Source organism: Ictalurus furcatus, chromosome 23, assembly GCF_023375685.1.
Source record: "Ictalurus furcatus strain D&B chromosome 23, Billie_1.0, whole genome shotgun sequence".
NCBI classification, from domain to species: domain Eukaryota; kingdom Metazoa; phylum Chordata; class Actinopteri; order Siluriformes; family Ictaluridae; genus Ictalurus; species Ictalurus furcatus.
The window spans coordinates 16,505,988-16,525,434 of NC_071277.1; the positions used below are offsets into that span (position 1 = coordinate 16,505,988).

The window sequence follows — 19,447 nt, forward strand, 5'->3', positions numbered from 1 at the left end:
GTGAATCGATTCTTTTCAACAAACCACTTTAAGTGAATCAAACTGTGTGTTTGGGGGGGGGGGTGTTTTGTTTGCTTTATGCTCGTGCAGGCGCTGGTACAGCCTCACGATATCTTTCTCACACAGGAGACCGCGATGGAATGTGAGATGTAAAAACAAAACCGTTATCGGACCTCGCGAATCGATTCGCTCTTTCGAAAGAGTCGTTCACACACAAACGGTTCGTTCTCGGACAGCGAGCAGATCAGAGCGCGAGGGCTCACGCACGAGCGCGGACGTGTTTATGAATTCGCGTGTGAGACAGTTGTGAGAAATGTGTCAAAAGAAGGAAATATAATAAAGGAAGAGGCCTGAAGAACAGCGCAGAGTCACGCGTAAGCTCGTCTGAATTTAATACACGCTTTTGGGTTTGACAGAAAATGTTTGTGTTGATGCTGCTGGAGTATACAGTATTGTAGATATTGTACACCGTAGTGATGCAGGAACGTGGGATGTGAAAAAAAATAAAAAAATAAACATCCGGGATATTTTTTATGCATCACTGACAGCGACAATGTTTACAAGAAGCCATTTTCCACTCTTGCATGAGTGGTTTCATTTCTTACTTAGCGAATTTTAGGCGAATTTTCTCGACCGTCGGTGTTTCTTGTAAAGCCAAGCTCGCGCGCGCGTGTTGTAAACGCAGTTGTTTACCTCACTCGATAAACAACAACAACAACAGCAATGCCGATTAAACGCGACGGATTTTTTTGCCAAGACGCGCTTATGTAACACCTCGAGCACTTGCATCGCCTGTATGCAGAAATGACTTTAATTATCATTCATGTCGTCATGCATATTCATATATTCATATACCATATTTACATAAATTAAATAAAAAAACCCCCTGGAGATCAAATGTACCATAGGTGAATGCACTCACTTTTTTTTTTTTTTTTTTAAAGAATTCAAAAATAGTTCAAAGCAACTGTTTTTTGAAACATGATCTCATGCATTCCTTATGCAAGGCCTGGTAATAACTGCACCATTCAGTAGTCAGGCTTGGTGTAAGTATTCATTACATAATGACACATTCTGGTATAATATGCAGTTAAGAGTGAGACTGTATAGCATGACAAGGAAATGTGAAATAATATAGATAAGGTTGATCCTTAAAGACTTAACAGGTGAAATCCGCTAGCCTCAAAATAAAAGGCACAAATCTGTGCATTTTTCAATACACATGGTTTTACACTGTGGTGGTAAATAAACAAAACAACAACAAAACATGAGAGTAGTTTGGAAAGCATTACGTTATTAAAATTTTTGAGGGGAAACACAGACTAAGGTTTATTTCTCTTAGTATCTTAGGGAGTTTTTCCTCACCACTGTCTCCACCGACTTGCTCATTAGGGATAAATTCACACACTTAAACTCTGTATCGTGAGTTTATATATTTCCGTAAAGCTGAGACAGTGTCCATTGTTAAAAGCGCTATACAAATACAATTGAATGGAATTGAATTGACTATACATATCCTTGCTTTTCTTACACAATTATTTAGGCATGTTTTGTGGATTAACACAATTGCGATTGAGTTTGGGCTAGATTTTTCAGGTCTGGATTGCAGTGCAGTGGCCTGGAAAGTCAACACAATGGTTCTTCTTTTCTTTTTATTTTCTATAACCAAATCTTGTGCCTCCTTATTTAAATGTTTTTGTTTGTTTTTTAAGTTGAGCTGTGTGTGCCAGTGGCCTAAATACAGTCAAACTTTCTTTTGTATAGTTGCACATTTTGTGTATTTTGACCAAATTTTCTCAAATTTTTTTGGCTTAGTTTAGCCAAGTCCCGCCTTCTTACTGAATGTCCTTTATCCATCTGCGAGAGACAATACATGCTTTTACTGATTCTCACACGGCAGCTACTGCATCTTTACACACTGCTCCGGCAAACGTAGGTGGCTGGAGTCAAGTGCCAACTTATCCTGTATACATGCTAACAGGCGCCCATGACTGACTTTCATCACTCTGATTGACAGGGATGAAATGAAGGCCATTTTCCCCACACAGACTGTAAGCACTGTTACACTCCCACAGACTCCCAGGCATGGGCAGGCATCATTGGATTTTAAACTGCTGATGGTAGAATAAAACCTTAGACGGCTGCGCCACTTTGGAGCCCTGTATTTCGATGCTTAAAACATGTATGGGGGTAGAACAGTCATGCACAACATATATCCATATATCCATATTTATTTAGCCACAATTCCAGTCACAGTCTGACTGTTTATATAATAACACGTTCAGGTTCACAACAGGTTCCGGAAGTTTGAAACCCGTACTGGTCCACAGGGACGCCGGGACAGTCCAAAGTTTTTGCTCCTAACAGCTGGGAGCTGAGAGAGAAAAATGTTTGGATCATCCTTGGGGTCTCTGTTTCCCAAAACAACAGCAGGAGCTGTTCTCAACAACAGAAATTGAGTGACTCCTTAAATAAATGACAACTCATACCACAGCACTGGTGAATTCTTAAATCTGATTGATTCTCAAGTCTGATTCTCAGCTCGCAGGTTTAGAACGAACACATTATCATTTAATATTCATTGAAGTGAGACCTTTTAGCCGTACTCATGTTCAACACACGTGAACCGAAGAGGGCTTTGAACGAATGCGTGTTGTGATGACGTCACATGACGCGCCTCGGCCCAAATCTGTGGAAAATCTGCGGTAATTTTGAAAAATTGCGAGCGCCTCCTGATATTTTGGAGTTTGCTTGATTTCGTGTTAGTTTCTACAATCGCAAAATCCTGGTGGGACTGAAGGAAGTTTTCTGTGAGGAGATGATTACTTAACATTTTTCAATGGAGGATCCAAGTTTCACGCTTTCCACCACAGCCAAATCTTCAGGACAGAGAGCTTTGTGCTTTCTCCATAAAATTACAAGCATTTTTTTTGGAGAGACAGAGAGAGAGAGAGAGGGAGGGAGGGAGGGAGGGAGGCTGGTGAGGGAAAGAACGTTATAGCTGCTATAACATAAGTGCTAACAGGAACTAACTTGTTTCACGGATGTTCTGCAACATTAAATGTAACACTAAATGTACAATAAGTGCAATATGTCTGTTGTACGACAGGAATAAATCGCTCCAGGATAATGTAAAATAAACTTTTGGGGTAGTAACAGTAATTCTGTCCACAAAAGCCACTTGTCATTGTTACATATTACATACAGGGAAGCACGGTTGCTTACAGGTTAGCACGTTTGTGTCGTGCCTCCAGGGTCGGGGTTTCGATTCCCACCTCTGCCCAGTGTGCACGGAGCTTGCATGTTCTCCCCGTGCTTCGGGGGGTTTCCTCCGGGTACTCCGGTTTCCTCCCCCAGTCCAAAGACATGTATTGTAGGCTGATTGGCGTGTCTAAATTGTCCGCAGTGTGTGAATGTGTCAATGTGTGTGCGGTTGTGCCCTGTAATGGGTTGACACCCTGATAGGCTCCAGGCTCTCTGCGAACCTGTGTAGGGTAAACGGTCCAGAAAATGGATGGATAGATGAATGGATATTACATACATTAAGGGCGCATTGATCACGAGAAATCCGTAAATCAGCAGTGAAGCTTCTATGCTACTGAGAGGAAGGTTGTGGGTTTTAATTTAATCCCAACCCTGGGCCACCCAAACCCCAACTGCTCTGGCATGTCTTGGACATAATTCTACCTCTTTTGTAAGTTCCTTAGAATGTTTGCAAAGTGAATACACCAACCAGTAAATCAAGTCCCAGCACGATCATGTCGTTATGGTGTTATGTGTACGTTAGGGGAGTTGGATATGCAGTAAGTATCTCCAGAGTTCATGTACTAGTATCAGGGTAACATTAAAGACTGTTTGGTATTTACTTTGTTCTACCAGTATACTTATAAAGCATGGAATAAATGCATAGTTGTACTTTTATAATATATTTCTTAAATGCAGTAATATGCAGCTAAAATGGGAAGTGCAAAGAGCAGAGGATGTGTCTTTATTCACACCCTGAGTGTGTGGAGTCATACTTACCTCGGCTGATTAATGCCTCTCATTGTGGCCTGCACTTTCTCACGAGAGCGAGAGAGAGAGAGAGAGAGCGAGAAGACTATGTACAGCCTGTGACTTTTCTGAACCAATGCCAAACCCGTCTCTGTAGCATGTCACCTGTGCACAAATTCAACAAGATGGAGTTCATATGGCTCATATGCTTTTAAAGAGGATACATTCATTGTGAAGAACAGTATGTAAGGCATAAAATGTGCTTTTATAGAAAAATAATCAACGACAACGCAAAGTGGAGTTTCTCTTAACAACCCATAGTTGATTATTTTCCTGCAACAGCGTGTCATGAAGTGTTTTATTCCTCTTATACCACAGCTACATGGGTCAAGTTTGGTCTCTGCTGGGATGATGCAATGGTCTGTTTTGTGTGTGTGTGTGTGTTGGGTTGGGTTGTGGGGGCATCTCTCTCTGTGGTCACTTGGCATGGCATCATTCTATCACAGATGCCAGGATGAGACACTGCACCTACGCCTACCTCTCTTCCTGTTTACCTCTTACATCAGCAGCTTAGCTCCACCCCCGCTGCTCAGAGCTCGGCTCGCGATCAGAGAACCGATTCTCGACGGTCGCTTGGGCGGCGAGTCTCGCTGCTTCCACTGCTGCTATAAATAGTCGATGTTTTAAATAGGACAATTTATTGTGTAAGCATTCATCTGTGCAGAGCATCTCCAGAAGGCAAATGCATGTAAGCATGCACCGATCACCGTGCAGATTCCTGACATTCTCCTCAGATCCGCTCTCTCTCATTCCTTATCCCTCTCTCTTTTCTGTGCAGAGAATGAAGCAGCTGTCACGTGCATTTTGGGGGAAATCATATTCTATAGCTATAGATACTGCTACTGTAAAGAATCACAAAACCTTTTAAGGCACACCAGTGGTCCTTAAAAAAAACGTAACGTAAAGTCCCGTAAATGCAGTCAAAATGTTTGGTATCCAAAATGTCCTTCTTTAGTTTTGCACTACTAATGTAGCTAACAGGTAGTGGAACCTCTTTCATAAATATATGCATCAGATCACATCCGTATCTTTTTTTAATTTTCTGTATAAAAATGCTGCATATTGTAATAATTACAGCACAAAAACCAGCCATTTTAACAGGGGTGTGTAGACTTTTTTATATCCACTGTATATGGTGGAGTTTCTACGAGGAGGTATTTATTTAGCATTTCTGGAAGGAGTCTCCAGTGTCAGCGCTTAGTAACAGTAACAGTCAGAGTTGAAGCTATAACTAAGTGGAAAAGGCTTCGGGATGGAGGGCTTTGCGGGTCCTAGACAGAAAAAGAGAAGCCGGTGAAGGAACTTGCTTGTTTTGTGGATATTCCACAACATTAAACATAACTATAAATGGATAAAAACTAAAGTGTTAATCTTTAAATAATAAAAAAAAATTGAAATAGTTGACAAATTGCTGTGGTGAGAAGATTTCTGGCTGAATTATTTCTTTAGAAATGCTCAGGATTGTTAAATGAAGTGCGTTATTTGTGACTTCTGCCCTTTCGTCACCTGTGACAGTTGGTGATGTCGCTATCTGTTCGTGTGTGTGTGTGTGTGTGTGTGTGTGTGTGTGTGTGTGTGTGTGTGTGTGTGCGCGCGCGCGTGTGTGTTAATTGTACAATGGACCCACAGTGTATCTCTGGCTGAATGCTAGTTTTGTGAGCTACTAATAAAGGTTTGTTTCTTGCTACAATGAGCCGTAATGCACCAAGCTCTTCAATAGGGACGTCTTCAAGTGGGCCTCGAGGGTCCCCCTTGTGCATTGATTGGACTTATGGAGCTCACTTCTAGTCCATCGAGCTGTGTGTTGGAGTGACGAATGCAGATTTGAGCTTGTGGGGCAGCGGTGCCAGTCTGCAGGAGCACGAGGAGTCCGAGCGAACATTACGTGAGTGAGATGAGATTATGCGTACGTGCAGGTTGGAGATCCTCATAGCTAAACTGCAGTTTGTGAAGTTGTAGCTAGCTTGCTCCAATGCTACAGTGCTGAAACAGCAGAGAATATCTTTGTTTCCTGTTTTTCCCATGGCAGTGTGGCGTCTCTGAGGTTGTGAACGTTGCGATGTCGGGTGCTATGGGAGCCGCTGTGAGGTGAGCGACGTCTTTCTTAAGTGGCTGCGATTGGAGAAAACAGAACATGATTCAGTGCTAGTCGTGGTCTCTTCCTTCCTTCCTTCCTTCCTTTGTAAGCTTGTGCCAGGTGATTTGACACTTTTATGACAATAACGCTAACAGCAATAAAGTCTGACAGTTGTTTGTGTCTGGCTGAATAGTCTTATCGACTGTTTGTTGTTAAATTTATCGGGGGTGTTAATAGTTATACACACTTTCAGAAAAAAACGGTTTTGAAGACCTGGAGTTTCTTACTGTTTTACTAGTGCCATAGACAAAACAAATGCCAATGGAAATTAAACAAGTTAGGAACAAAACACTTGGGGGTGTGCTGTTATAGGAAAATAATCAACGATTATTGGTGCGATGTGATGTGGCCCGTACGTGGAGTTACTGTCACCACACGAAAGTTGATGATTTTCCAATGACAGCATGCAGAAGTGCTCTTAAACCAGAAGTGCTCAAGATCTTTTCCAAGGCTGCTTCCAATAAAAGAAGAGTTTGCAAGCAGTTTCTCAATTCACGTAGACCTCTTCTGTACAATAACCTTCCTATTTCTGAGAATTTCATTTAAGCTTAATGCTTCGAGTTTGATCAGAAGCTAAATACATGGTGTACGATGTTAGCCTGGTGTCTAAATGCTTCCGGATCTTGCTTTAAACTGTGCAGAAGTGACTAAAGAAATGAAAATACCAAACATCCTAAGCAGTTCAAACAAAGGCGATGTGGTTGCATGACCTCTGTGACGTTGGCACCCTATCTAAAGAAAAAAAAACGAATGCAGTAAATAATAATAATAATAATAATAATAATAATAATAATAATAATAGGTGCACGGGGGCTTAGTGGTTAGCACGTTCGCCTCACACCTCCAGGGTCGGGGGTTCGATTCCCACCGTGGCCCTGTGTGTGTGGAGTTTGCATGTTCTCGCCGTGCTGCGGGGGTTTCCTCCGGGTTTCCTCCCCGTGCTGCGGGGGTTTCCTCCAGGTACTCCGGTTTCCTCCCCCAGTCCAAAGACATGCATGGTAGGCTGATTGGCGTGTTCAAAGTGTCCGTAGTGTATGATTGGGTGTGTGAGTGTGTATGTGATTGTGCCCTGCGATGGATTGGCACCCTTTCCAGGGTGTACCCCACGTCATGCCCAATGCTCCCTGGGATAGGCTCCAGGTTTCCCCATGACCCTGAACAGGATAAGCGGTATAGAAGATGGATGAATGGATAATAATAATAATAATAATAATAATAATAATAATAATAATTTAAACAGTAGGGTTCCAGCTCCTGCAGTGTTTGGACCCTTAATTATGTCATTTGTTTGTGCTGATTTTGTTGTAAAATTACTACTTGTGCTGGTTAGGTTTTTGAAATAATAGTCAAGAGAGATGTCACAGTGCATTAAAATTTATTTAACTAAAATCCTGGGCGAAAATTAGTACATGCCTGTTTAAATTTTTTTAAAAATATATACATTACATTTAAATGTCACTTCATTCACACTGACATATAAAGTTGTAAAATCTAAACTATGACCAACAATGTTTTTTTTTACACCACAAATATGTATATATATATATATATATATCTCCTTAGATATTTATTGGTGCCAACGTTCTAATGAACAAACGCCGACCTCACCTGTAACCTTAACTATCAATATGAATTTGTGTGAATTGTGAAGTCCAGTGAAGAGCAGATAGTAGTGTTGTACAGACTGAATGCTGTGGTGTGGTTTCGCTTTGTTCTGAGACTGATTTTCTTACATTAGAAAGCGCTGATTTGTTTGTGGCCGATTTTCATACAGTACGAGGCGTCGATTTGTTTGTGGTTGGTTTTTATTCATGTCATTGGTCGGGTCCGACTGAAACTTTTCCTTTTTCGTTTCCAATGTCCCAAATAACGTTTAGTCGTGAACAAGCACAGCTAATCTGGACCATTTTCCTTTTTATTTTGTACTCTTGGAATATCTTTCAAAAATCTATGAACGAAGGTATAAAATCTATGCGTTTTATTGTAGATCGTTCTATGCTGTAAGCCGTGGCATGTGCAGCACTGAGTGCTTGTCATAAATCAACCCGGCGTGTCTTTGCGGTTTTAGTGAATGTGAAAGTGAAAATCTGTCTGGCACGACCGTACTTTGTTCTTTGAGCTGGCACAGTCTGAACACAGGATCTTTGCTATTGCAGCTGCACGGGGAAAGAGAGACAAGACACTGACCTGAGCCACACTGACAGAGAGAGGACAGAGAGAGAAAGGGGACATCCAGGACCAAGGTGAGTCTCTATTACGGTGCTTTTGGTTTGTTTTATTGCACGTATGTGTGCATGTGAAACTTGTCCTTTTAGCATTTTTATCACTAATACCACCAGTCTTAGTTTGTTTCCTCGCCATAGCAGCAGTAAGCAATATTAACAATGGAGTTATAAATATCATTTGCTGTTATAGACGACTCCCTAATTCTCGTTCTAGGTCTGCTGAAGCCCACAGTGCTCTCAGTAATCAGGAGGGAAAATGCTTTACGTGGTTTGAGTGTCACTACGCTCAGATCGCTACGCAGATTATTCCACATTATTAATAGTCTATTAATAGCGGCTCACCTCGGTGCTAGAGCATTTCGACTCTGCTGCTCATTCAGTCAGATCACAGCAGAGCCTGTCTCACATTTCAAGCCCTATCACGGTATTGTTTTTTTTTTTTTTTTTCCCCTCTCTTTGGTCATATTCGTGCCTTATGATTTGACAGTTCTTTCACATCAGTGACATGTGATCAATAACAAATGCAAGGAGAAAAACAAGAACCCATCCTACGTCGACGAGGCTGCTCATGGCAGGAGAAGCCCAAAAATGACTAGCCTAGCAGGAGAAGCCTTCATCACGGAGATGATTCATTCTGGCTGCGTGTTGAGCTTGTTCGCTCTTCATGATTAGTGCAAGGAGGTTGGAAAGGCCAGGTGCAGTGCTGCTGCTGTCTTTTTTTTTTTTTTTTTTACCAATTAGTAAATGGACGGCCAAGTGTCCGAAAGAGCGCATTTTTCACCGTCTGTGTGTGGGAAGGATGGCATCGCTCTCTCCCATCAACCACTGAAAATACAAAAGCAAACACTATATTTCACACAGCACTGCAAATATCAGATGTGGATCAGAATTTAGACAGATAAATCTGATCTGCACCAGTGAAAGTGAGCCTAAATGTTAATGAACTAGTATATTCTAAAATTGCGGTAGGGGTAGCTCAGTGGTTAAGGTTATGTGTTCAAATCCCAGCAACACTAAGTTGCCACTACTAGGCCCTTTAGCTTAGCCCTTAACCCTCAACTGCTCAGATGTATAAATGAGATAAATGTAAGTCACTCTGGATAAGCCAAATGCCATAAATGAGTCAATACTCTTGAGGAAGGTGTTCATCTTTCTGCTCATTTATTTAGAAAAGGGCGGTTAGTGCTCTCCTCCCAGCATGTTTAGCCACCCTATGATGCTATATGAGCAATAGTTAGCCTTTGCCTTATCAGGATTGGTTGCTGTTTTGCGACAGGAGACTCGAGTACCATTTTAGAACTGGATACATCTAAATACGCGTTTCTGAAGGTAAGGTTGTGAAGTAAAACTATACCAGGATGCAGGAAGTGGCAGTCTGTTGCATGATTGCTATCACAATGGTGGCTGGTCTGCTGGTCTGTTGATAATTCACTGCCACTGTTGGGCTCCTGAGCTAGCCCCTTAACCCTCTACTGAAGGGGCGGCATATCACGTCAGACCCTGTGCTCTGACCCCAGCTCTGAAGACTTTCTTTTCTTCTTTCCTTTCAGCACCATGGAAGAGTTTAAAGTCCAGAGCGCTAAACACCCCACACCAAACAGCACGCCTCTACGCGTTCCTAGCGAGCACTCCAGAGAGCGAGCCAAGCGTCTCTCCACTGAGTCAAACGGGACGAACGAAGGAGCAGCCGGTGCCAAAACGCCTGTAGAGCTCACACCACTAGAAGAGGCTTTCAAACGCTTCGCCATCCACGGAGACACCCGCGCCACCGGCAAGGATATGCACGGCAAGAACTGGTCCAAATTGTGTAAGGACTGCGGCATCATAGACAGCAAAACCATCACCCTCACAGACGTGGACATCGTCTTCTCAAAAGTCAAGTAAGCTTGACATCTCACTAGATAAGATCTGCTTGTTAAACCAGGCACATCCTGTTAGTAACAACATTATTATGCCTTCTCGGAAAAGGAAAAGGAAATTTGTTTAAAATATGTTCTTTTTTCTGGGGGGGATTGACACGTGGTGGCTTAGTGGTTAGCACCTCAAGGGTTGGGGGTCTGATTCCCGCCTCCACCCTGTGTGCGTGGTGCTTGCATGTTCTTCCCATGCTTTGGGTACTCTACTTACTATAAAAGAACCCACATGTAGTTTATATGCGTTTTTTTTTTTTGTCTGGAGAGGATTTATGGTCTGCTTAAACAGGAGATGCAATCAGTTTGTTGCTCTCCGTGTCACAGACCAGAACGCAGCCTCATGGGAGTTCTTCATCCTGAAACATAATTCTTCTCAACATCGAAACTGTTAGCGAACACATCTCCTGAACATCCACAGTCTGCACAAACACCACGAGTGTATATCTGATCACCTGGAAACCTTTAGCACAGCGTTATTTAATGAGATATGCTGATGTTTTATCCCTTCCTGCTTGGGGCTGGGCTGTTTAGATGTCTGAGCAGATCCCGCAGGAGCACACTGTGTAGCGTTTTGTTTAAAACAGGACAAGAGTGGTGGAAGAGTGCTGGGCTAAAGATGGTGTTTTGAGACTAATCTACTGAAGCACTGAGTGCACGCTGTGCATGTTTAGGCACCCTCAGTGTCAGAGGAGCGATCTAACATCAAGTTCATTAGGGTGCGAAAGGCAACAACATATTTAAGCACGCTGTTAGTGATAACTTGGAGGTACGGTATATGGGCTGACACCTGGAGTCTTCGCGATACGTCTTTACATGTGATTATTAAAGCGTCATGAAACACTAAACGACATTTGACATCTGAGATTCTAACCGAGGTGTTCGTGTCGCACATCATAAAACACAATCTTAGCATCCGTTAATTTTAATTGTAGGAGAAAGCCGGTTCATTTTGAGCTTTTTTCCGTTATCTTCGTCTTCCGGATTGAAAATCTCGTCCCGTCACATGTCACAGGCAGTAACGTAGCAATGTACTATAGTACTTCAATGACGCATCGGTGTCTCATAATTATTCATGAGCCCGCGTGTTCTTATCCTATGAGAAGACGCTGGCTCTTAATTATTCATGACGTGGTTCTTTGCTACAGATGTAGTAGATGAGAGAGGCGTTCAGATGGGTCGTAAGTGTTCGTCTCAGTGGTGTAAGAGTTCCAGGGTGTTTTTTCGGGAGAGCTATGAGAATTGGAGAAAGGTGGACTACGTACTTGCTCATGAAAGCAGTTTGCGTCTACACAGCGATGCAGTACTCAGTCCCGAGGACTTTTCCATCCATTCAAATGAGATATGCGTCTAATTTTTAACCCTGACAGTTAATGCAACGAGCGTTTGCTTTGAAGGGAAGAGCCTTCTCCTTTTATTCGTGAAAAGCCCGAGCCTATTAGCTAACTACCATTCCGACACTTCTTTCATCCACGCTGCCTCCGGTTTTGTTATGTTTTCCTCCATGGTTACGCTAGGGGCTAATGGTTCAAATAGACAGGGCAGAAGACTGCTATCCATCGTGTCTCCATTTAGCCCTGGGGATTCAGGAGAAGTCCTCTGCCTCATCTGCAAACTTTTTTTCACTATCCATCATTATTGTGAGTGTTCTGAAGGCTCACCCCTCTCTTCCTCCCCTGCCTTTCCCTGCCACGCCCACTCCCCCTCCCCTTCTTCGCACAGCCAGCCACGCCCATTTAAGCTGCATTTTTTAAAAACATTGAGAGGTAGACTTGATCTGAAAGAGGGAGGTTTCATGACCCTTTAATGGGAGGTGGAAAAAAACAAACAAGACTCTTCCACCAGTGTATTCTGAATATTATTACTGTATGAGATGATCCCCATAAAATCTTGGCAGAATTCTGTAACAGACTGTGCGATAACGTGTTCTCCGAAAGGGGCTCGCATAAACAGAAACGTTCTTTAGTGAGCTTGATGTAATAAGGATATTTTTTTTGGTTCATTTAGTTTACTTTTCTCCGTTGCCACTACCGTATCACAGCTGTCCTACGAGTTTTGCGTCATACTACGCCGTCCTCCGAATTGTAATGAAAATGAAAATGCTCATACACGTACACAAACTTAAATGGTATTTAAATTTGCAAGTCGACAGGTACTATTAGCATTCAGTTGATAGAGCTAGTGAGAAAAAGTTGGGCATTTCTGTAAGGAACTACTCAAAGAAACGCGGCCTTCACTTCAAGCGCTTGGAACAAAGTTTCTCAAGAGCACCATCACAGGTGTTCATAATGTTCTTCACACTTCAAGGCTTTTAGGAACTTAGCTCCTAGGTGATCTTGTGAACAGCTTACATCCACATGAGCCTCTCTCTCTCACACACACTCATCCTGAAGAGCTGAATTTCCTATCTGACATTAGGCAGCATGCAGCAGGCAGAGAGGAATGGAGCGCTGAAGGATCGGCCAAACAAAACCGCCCGCTTGCCCGAGAGCTCAAATTAATAATAAACCAAAAAGGGGGCGTGTTTACCCGAGCTTGTTGCTGTTACAGCCGGGTTACTCAGGGAGACACGGCGCTTTATGGACTGTTGTTTAAGTGATTCGTCACCACAGCGATGGCTGTTTGTGTGTGTGTTACTATGCGTTTTTTACGCTGACGTTTAAGAAGCAAATGCACTGTAGGAAGACCAGGAAGAATGAGGAAGGGAATCAGGCATCACCAAAGGCTAATAAAGATTTTTAGATAGATGGTGAGTTATTCCAGCTGGAAATGATGTTCAGATTGGAGTACTGTATTTAAGATTTTATCTGCTCATGCAGACTATTTCCAAAAGAACAGAGGATTCTCATCCGGTAGTGTGGAACAGGGAAGTTCTCCGACTCAGCGTGTTTGTGTTATCACACATGGTTGTGTTTATTATAGAGTCCATTCTCCTTGGAGACACAGTTCACAGAGACGCGGATTACTGAAACTGAGCAATACAAACCTAGTTCCTCTGCATGGCCTCTGTGTCTGTCAGCCCCAGTGAAGGAGGTGTGGCCTCTGTGTCTGTCAGCCCCAGTGAAGGAGGTGTGGCCTCTGTGTCTGTCAGCCCCAGTGAAGGAGGTGTGGCCTCTGTGTCTGTCAGACCCAGTGAAGGAGGTGTGGCCTCTGTGTCGGTCAGCCCCAGTGAAGGAGGTGTGGCCTCTGTGTCGGTCAGTCCCAGTGAAGGAGGTGTGGCCTCTGTGTCGGTCAGCCCCAGTGAAGGAGGTGTGGCCTCTGTGTCGGTCAGTCCCAGTGAAGGAGGTGTGGCCTCTGTGTCTGTCAGCCCCAGTGAAGGAGGATTGGCCTCTGTGTCTGTCAGCCCCAGTGAAGGAGGATTGGTCTCTGTGTCTGTCAGTCCCAGTGAAGGAGGAGTGGCCTCTGTGTCTGTCAGCCCCAGTGAAGGAGGTGTGGCCTCTGTGTCTGTCAGCCCCAGTGAAGGAGGTGTGGCCTCTGTGTCTGTCAGCCCCAGTGAAGGAGGAGTGGCCTCTGTGTCTGTCAGCCCCAGTGAAGGAGGTGTGGCCTCTGTGTCTGTCAGCCCCAGTGAAGGAGGTGTGGCCTCTGTGTCTGTCAGTCCCAGTGAAGGAGGTGTGGCCTCTGTGTCAGTCAGTCCCAGTGAAGGAGGTGTGGCCTCTGTGTCCATCCCAGTGAAAGAGGTGTGGCCTCTATGCTTGTCAGTCTTGTCAGCATTTTATCATCACAGCTCTAAATGGTGGTATGTGGAATTGTTGGCTGGTTTAAATGTGTTCCTTCTACACTGGACCACTATTTTTTATGACCAAGGTGTAATCCTCCTTTAAGCTACTGGTACAGGGATTAAAGGGAAAAAAGTCAGTAGTCTGACTGAGATGTTTACTGTTTGAGAAGTTAAAGGACCCATGTGAACAGCTGTTGTTCTTGTACATATTAATACTATAACACTAATACAAATAATATATTATGATGAATGAATACGGGCTTTAAAAGCACAGTGGGAGATTTTCCCTGAATTGTTAAAAAAAGACACTTTACCCAAAATTTTGCAACAATATTGCTCTTAAAATGAGCTAAATCAAAGCTGTTTAAAAAAAAGCTAGCAAATCAGTATGATGGAAATGCAAAGGAATAAAAGCTAACTTAAATGCATGTGCTCGTATTTCTTTCTTGTGCATCTGTGTGTATGAACGCAGTCGATTTTGTTGCTCTATATTTTCCACATCATTTTGCAGGAACAAGTCCGCCCGCACCATCACGTACAGCCAGTTCAAGGAGGCTCTTTCTGAGTTGGCCAGGAAGCGCTTCAAAGATAAAACCAGCGAGGAAGCAGCGGAGGAGGTCTTCAAGATGATCGAAGGGAAGTCGCCAATTATATCTGGAGTTACGGTAATCACAGCCACATAACAGAACAGAGTTATCATTAGAAACTCAAAACAAAATTGTACAACCATCTGAAATATCGTGTGTGTGTGTGTGTGTGTGTGTGTGCAGCTCATCGTTATGGTTTTGAAACATTTGTATTCACACTTTTAGTGATAAGGAAAGTATAAACTATCAAAACAAAGGAACTGCTTTAAAGGGATGGTCATATAACTAACTGTATCGGTTTAGCAAGGTACAGAAAGAACACAAAACACTGAATTTAACCAGGAAGCAAGTCGATAATCACAAAATCGTAACTATGTGATATGATCATGATGATTAATCTATTTTTCTTTGGCTGTTCAGAGAGCTGTGGCATCGCCCACCGTATCCCGTCTGACCGACACCACCAAGTTCACAGGTTCTCATAAGGAGCGTTTCGACCAGACAGGTCGCGGGAAAGGCAAAGCGGGCCGCGTTGACATGGTCGACACGTCCGGCTACGTCTCTGGCTACAAACATGCAGGCTCGTATGAAAAGAAAGTCCAGGGCAAACCACAACAAAAACCCATGTGAAATCTCTCGCTAAACCACCCCCAAAACCCCATTCCATCAACAGACAAGGCAAGCGGGGGGGGAAAGTAAAGCACAACAGGATCATATTTGCTATTTCTGTTTGTTTATAAGCATCATTTTTTTTTCTGTGAAAGAGATTTCCGTTTCCTGCTCTGTTGGAGAACTGGAACAATGTTTACATCGACAGACAAGAGATGCAGCCGGCTGGTACATTCCTCATCAAGAATGAAGATTATCATCATACTCTGAAATTTCAGAAGGGCAGAACAGAATGGAGAACACAAAAATATTAAGGAGTTGTGAACGATGACGTGAAGATGAACAAAGAAAACACTAAACCGATGGAAAACGTTTGACAGGATGTCTACGATAGCACATACGAGGTCTAGTCAAAAAGTTCTGAGTCTTATCTGTTACAGATAGCAGTATGAAGGCAACGAACTGCTCTGTCTGGAAGGTCTTCCAGGAACGAGCCATTGGTCAGAAATGGTCAGAAAAAATGGAGCAACATGTATACATGAGATTTTCTGTGAAAATGAAGCATAGTGCAGGGAGATATAGTTTAGAGAAGCCATTCTTTAAGGCTATCATCATGGTTACCTCCCAGCATTATACCTGGAACTGGTTCTAAACAGATCTACATTAGGCTACTCTCTCAAGGATTTTAGGTACCCATCAAATACGTACCACATGCCATTGGTTTTAACGAGATCAGTGCGTTGATACACGTCAGATCAATACTATAATTATTAACAATGAAGAGAAAAGGCAGTCCGTACAGGATTTCAGAGATTTTTTGTGATTGTTGCGGCCAAAAAAAAATGCTTGATTTTGCTGCGGTTTATTTTTCTAAATTTGCTATGAAAATTGTGGAGTTTTTTTGTGCTTTTTTTTTTTTTTTTAAAGCGAAAACTACTTGAATTGGTGAAATTGCAATTGCACAAAAATGTTTTGCGCGATCTTTCGCTGTGATGTTCGTTGGTAAATGAGACCTTTTAGCTGTACTCATGTTCAACGCACGTGAATCGAACAGGGCTTTGACTGAACGCGCGTCGTGACGACGTCTCACGACGCGTCTTGGCCCTGCTCTGCGGAAATGACCAATCCGCGGTAATTTAGAAAAATTGTAAGATCCTCAGAATATTGAGGAGTTTGCTTGATTTTGCGTTCGTTTCTGCATTCGCAAAATCACGAAATCCTGGAGGGACTGAAAAAGGAAATTATCCATGTCTTCGCTCACATCAAGAGCTGTATGATTCAAAAAAAAAATATCGCAGGGTTGCTGATTGAAAGCCTCAACTCTGAACACAATACGTACAACTCACCTAAAATCGATATCAGCTCATAAACATGATAAATCAGCAATGCATATCAATGTCTTTGTGTCCTGCGATGGACTGGCACCCTGTCCAGGGTGTACCCCGCCTCGTGCCCGATGCTCCATGGGATAGGCTCCAGGTTTCCCCGTGACCCTGAATAGGATAAGCGGTATAGAAGATGGATGGATGGATATCAATGTCTTTTATTTATTTTACTTTTTTGGTGGATACCGGAAAACTCCTTGTGCAACCAATTAGAAATGAGAATTCTCCATGTCATCTTAGGACTTTTTGATCAGACCTCATTTTCTATAAGAAGGAATTGTTGTTTTTGTTATTAGACATCATTATTTGTGACCTCTTTACTATCTGGCATAGAATATAAAACAATGTTTTCAATTTCGCTTTTTAGTTCTTTCACAAATGTTTAATACTGCCCTTTATACTTGTGGTTTTTATGGCACATCTTTGCCTGTGATCAGATTAGACTTGTACAGTTTTGTTTTACATAAAAAAAAAAAATTTTGGTATAAGCCTAGTGTGCCCTATTCAGAATCCATGAGCTGATGTCTACTGATATTAGATTGTGAGTCTGTGTTTTCAAGTCTTTAAATAGTCACCGAATTTGACGGCTCGTACGCTCTGCTCGGTTGTTGCATCACCATTCGTGATCTACATTTTATATATATAGATATATATATAAATAAATAATATATTGTTAATGTTTCAGTCCATTATATAGGGTCGAAAATATTAATAGTGTTTATAATTGTGTTTTTATGCTAACGCTTGATGGCATAACATGATACACTGGCTGATACACGGTTTTCTTCTCTGTTGACACCGGTCACATTAAAAAAAAAAGAAAAAAAAAAGCACTGAGATTAGACAGCAGGAAGTCACGAGTGGATCATATGATTGGTTTATGATAACACTGTCTTTTACAATTTACTATCTATATTACTATGCACAACCATCATCATTTACTGATCAGCTCAGACACGTGCTGACATTACATTTTTATATCATTACGATTGATTGATCTTTTATCACTGTTTATGAGCACAAGTTCAATTTAATCAGCCAGGCACAAACTTTAGCATATGGCATCGCCACAACTAAATAAAAGTGCATGTAGTGTTCTGTACCTTTAAAACTTTTCTAAATACAAACTTTCGCTGTCATTTAATGTGACGTTTGTGATCGTCTGATGAAATTTATATTACGCTCCTCCCTCTTTTATATAGAGACGCCTGTCACGGGTCTCTTATTCTGACCGTATCCTAGGACTTCAGATGCGGCCCAAACGTGCAGCCTGGAAGCTAACGTTGGGTTGGCTGATATTGGGTTGAAGAACACGATATATCATCTTAATGATTATCGTCTCATTCCAAAGCCCAGGTTTAACTAAGAGAAGGGCTTCCATGATCAAGAACTAAATCATTCAGAAATATAGACATGTATTTCAGTAATATTTGTAAAGTCTGGTTAATACTCGTAATAATAATTACAATGTGTTCCGAATTAAATCGCTTAAAAAAGCTTTTAAAACTTTTTTTTTTTTAAACTTTCATAACATGCAATTTTTCCAGTCTAATGAGCAATGTTTACAATGTTTGCATTTTAGCCAAATCACAAGAAATAACCTTGAATGGTCCCCAAGGTCATAGCATTCCCTTTTAAAATGTTCCATCATTACATACAGGTGTGGTACTCAACCTTGATAGAGAAACCAGATATTGTTATCCTGACAAAGAATATCCTGAAATATGCGACAGGGTAAATCTCTATTATTTATAAAATCAACCTACTAGCACCTTTCCAATGCAGATAATTAAATATTTGCACTGCTGATGCAGTGATATATGGTATTTAATACCATTCTCATCCAATATTTTCAAAGAGATGGTTAGCACACGGTTTGAATGGAGCAACACAGGGCAAAAATATGCAGCAGGTTTCTCAGAAGGAAGATTACAGCATGTATAGACATATTCTTCTACAGAACATCTATTTTTCCAGTGTACTGTCACACTGTTCCTGTTAGGTCCTGCTTGGAAAGTGACTCATTTAATTCAAAAGAGCAAGTTTGAAATATTGTTGTGTTTTAACAAATGGTTGCTGTTTTGTGTGCTTTGACGCCAAATACTGTAAACCCACCGTTTTCGAGGAACAAAAATGTGGTCTTATTTTTCATATAATTATTTTTCTATCTGTTACAGTGCCATGTTGCATGTTATGTGTTTGAGGTAACATTCAACAGACCTTTAACTTGTCCGTGTGTTGTAGCATTGTTCTGAATTTTAAAAAATAATAAATAAATAAAAAAAATTTTAAAAAGGTTTTTTGCCGTCTCATTACGTTTGTGCACCTGATCGAATTTAAAAGCGATGCTTAAATGAGCAGTGCATAAAACTATTTGATTCCTTACCTGAAAAAAAAAATAAAAAATTGTATGGTATTTAAAAATAAGTGGTGAAATGAGTGAAATGTCAGTTTGTCTTTAAAAGGTTTAATATGGCTTTTATACATTCACTGGTTTTCTGATAGTTTTAGCATGTCTGTTCCTAATGAATTACTTATCCCCAACTGACTTTACAATAAGAGATGATTAGTTTACTTCTGTATACTGTGTACGATGCCGCTGTAGTTTCCGTCAGTCTTTGGACAAATTAAGCCTTGTCCAAGAGAAACATCTGATACAGGGTCTAATTTTGTCCAAGTGTGAATGACATCATTTCATCAAATCTGCTCAAGAAGTGTGTGTGTGTGTGTGTGTGTGTGTGTGAGTGAGAGAGAGAAAGGCAGGGTTCGCATGAACTTCACAAAACAAATGAGTTAAAACCGTTCTTGCTCATACAACTAAGC

General features: G+C 41.7%; 1 protein-coding gene across 2 annotated transcripts; it reads left to right on the forward strand.

Annotated features, from left to right (window-relative positions):
* Positions 1 to 127: 127 nt before the first annotated feature.
* On the forward strand, positions 128 to 18,921 carry LOC128599468 (tubulin polymerization-promoting protein). Of its 2 annotated transcripts, XM_053611054.1 has the most exons (6): positions 4,790 to 5,938; positions 6,083 to 6,141; positions 8,347 to 8,433; positions 9,966 to 10,295; positions 14,555 to 14,708; positions 15,051 to 18,921. In XM_053611054.1, exons 2-6 carry the CDS (start codon positions 6,113 to 6,115, stop codon positions 15,258 to 15,260), a joined length of 810 nt encoding a protein of 269 aa, XP_053467029.1. In that variant the 5' UTR covers positions 4,790 to 5,938; positions 6,083 to 6,112; the 3' UTR covers positions 15,261 to 18,921. The 2 variants fall into 2 exon arrangements, with proteins under 2 accessions (XP_053467031.1, XP_053467029.1); XM_053611056.1 differs by lacking the exons at positions 4,790 to 5,938; positions 6,083 to 6,141 and adding an exon at positions 128 to 374.
* The last annotated feature ends 526 nt before the right edge of the window (positions 18,922 to 19,447 follow it).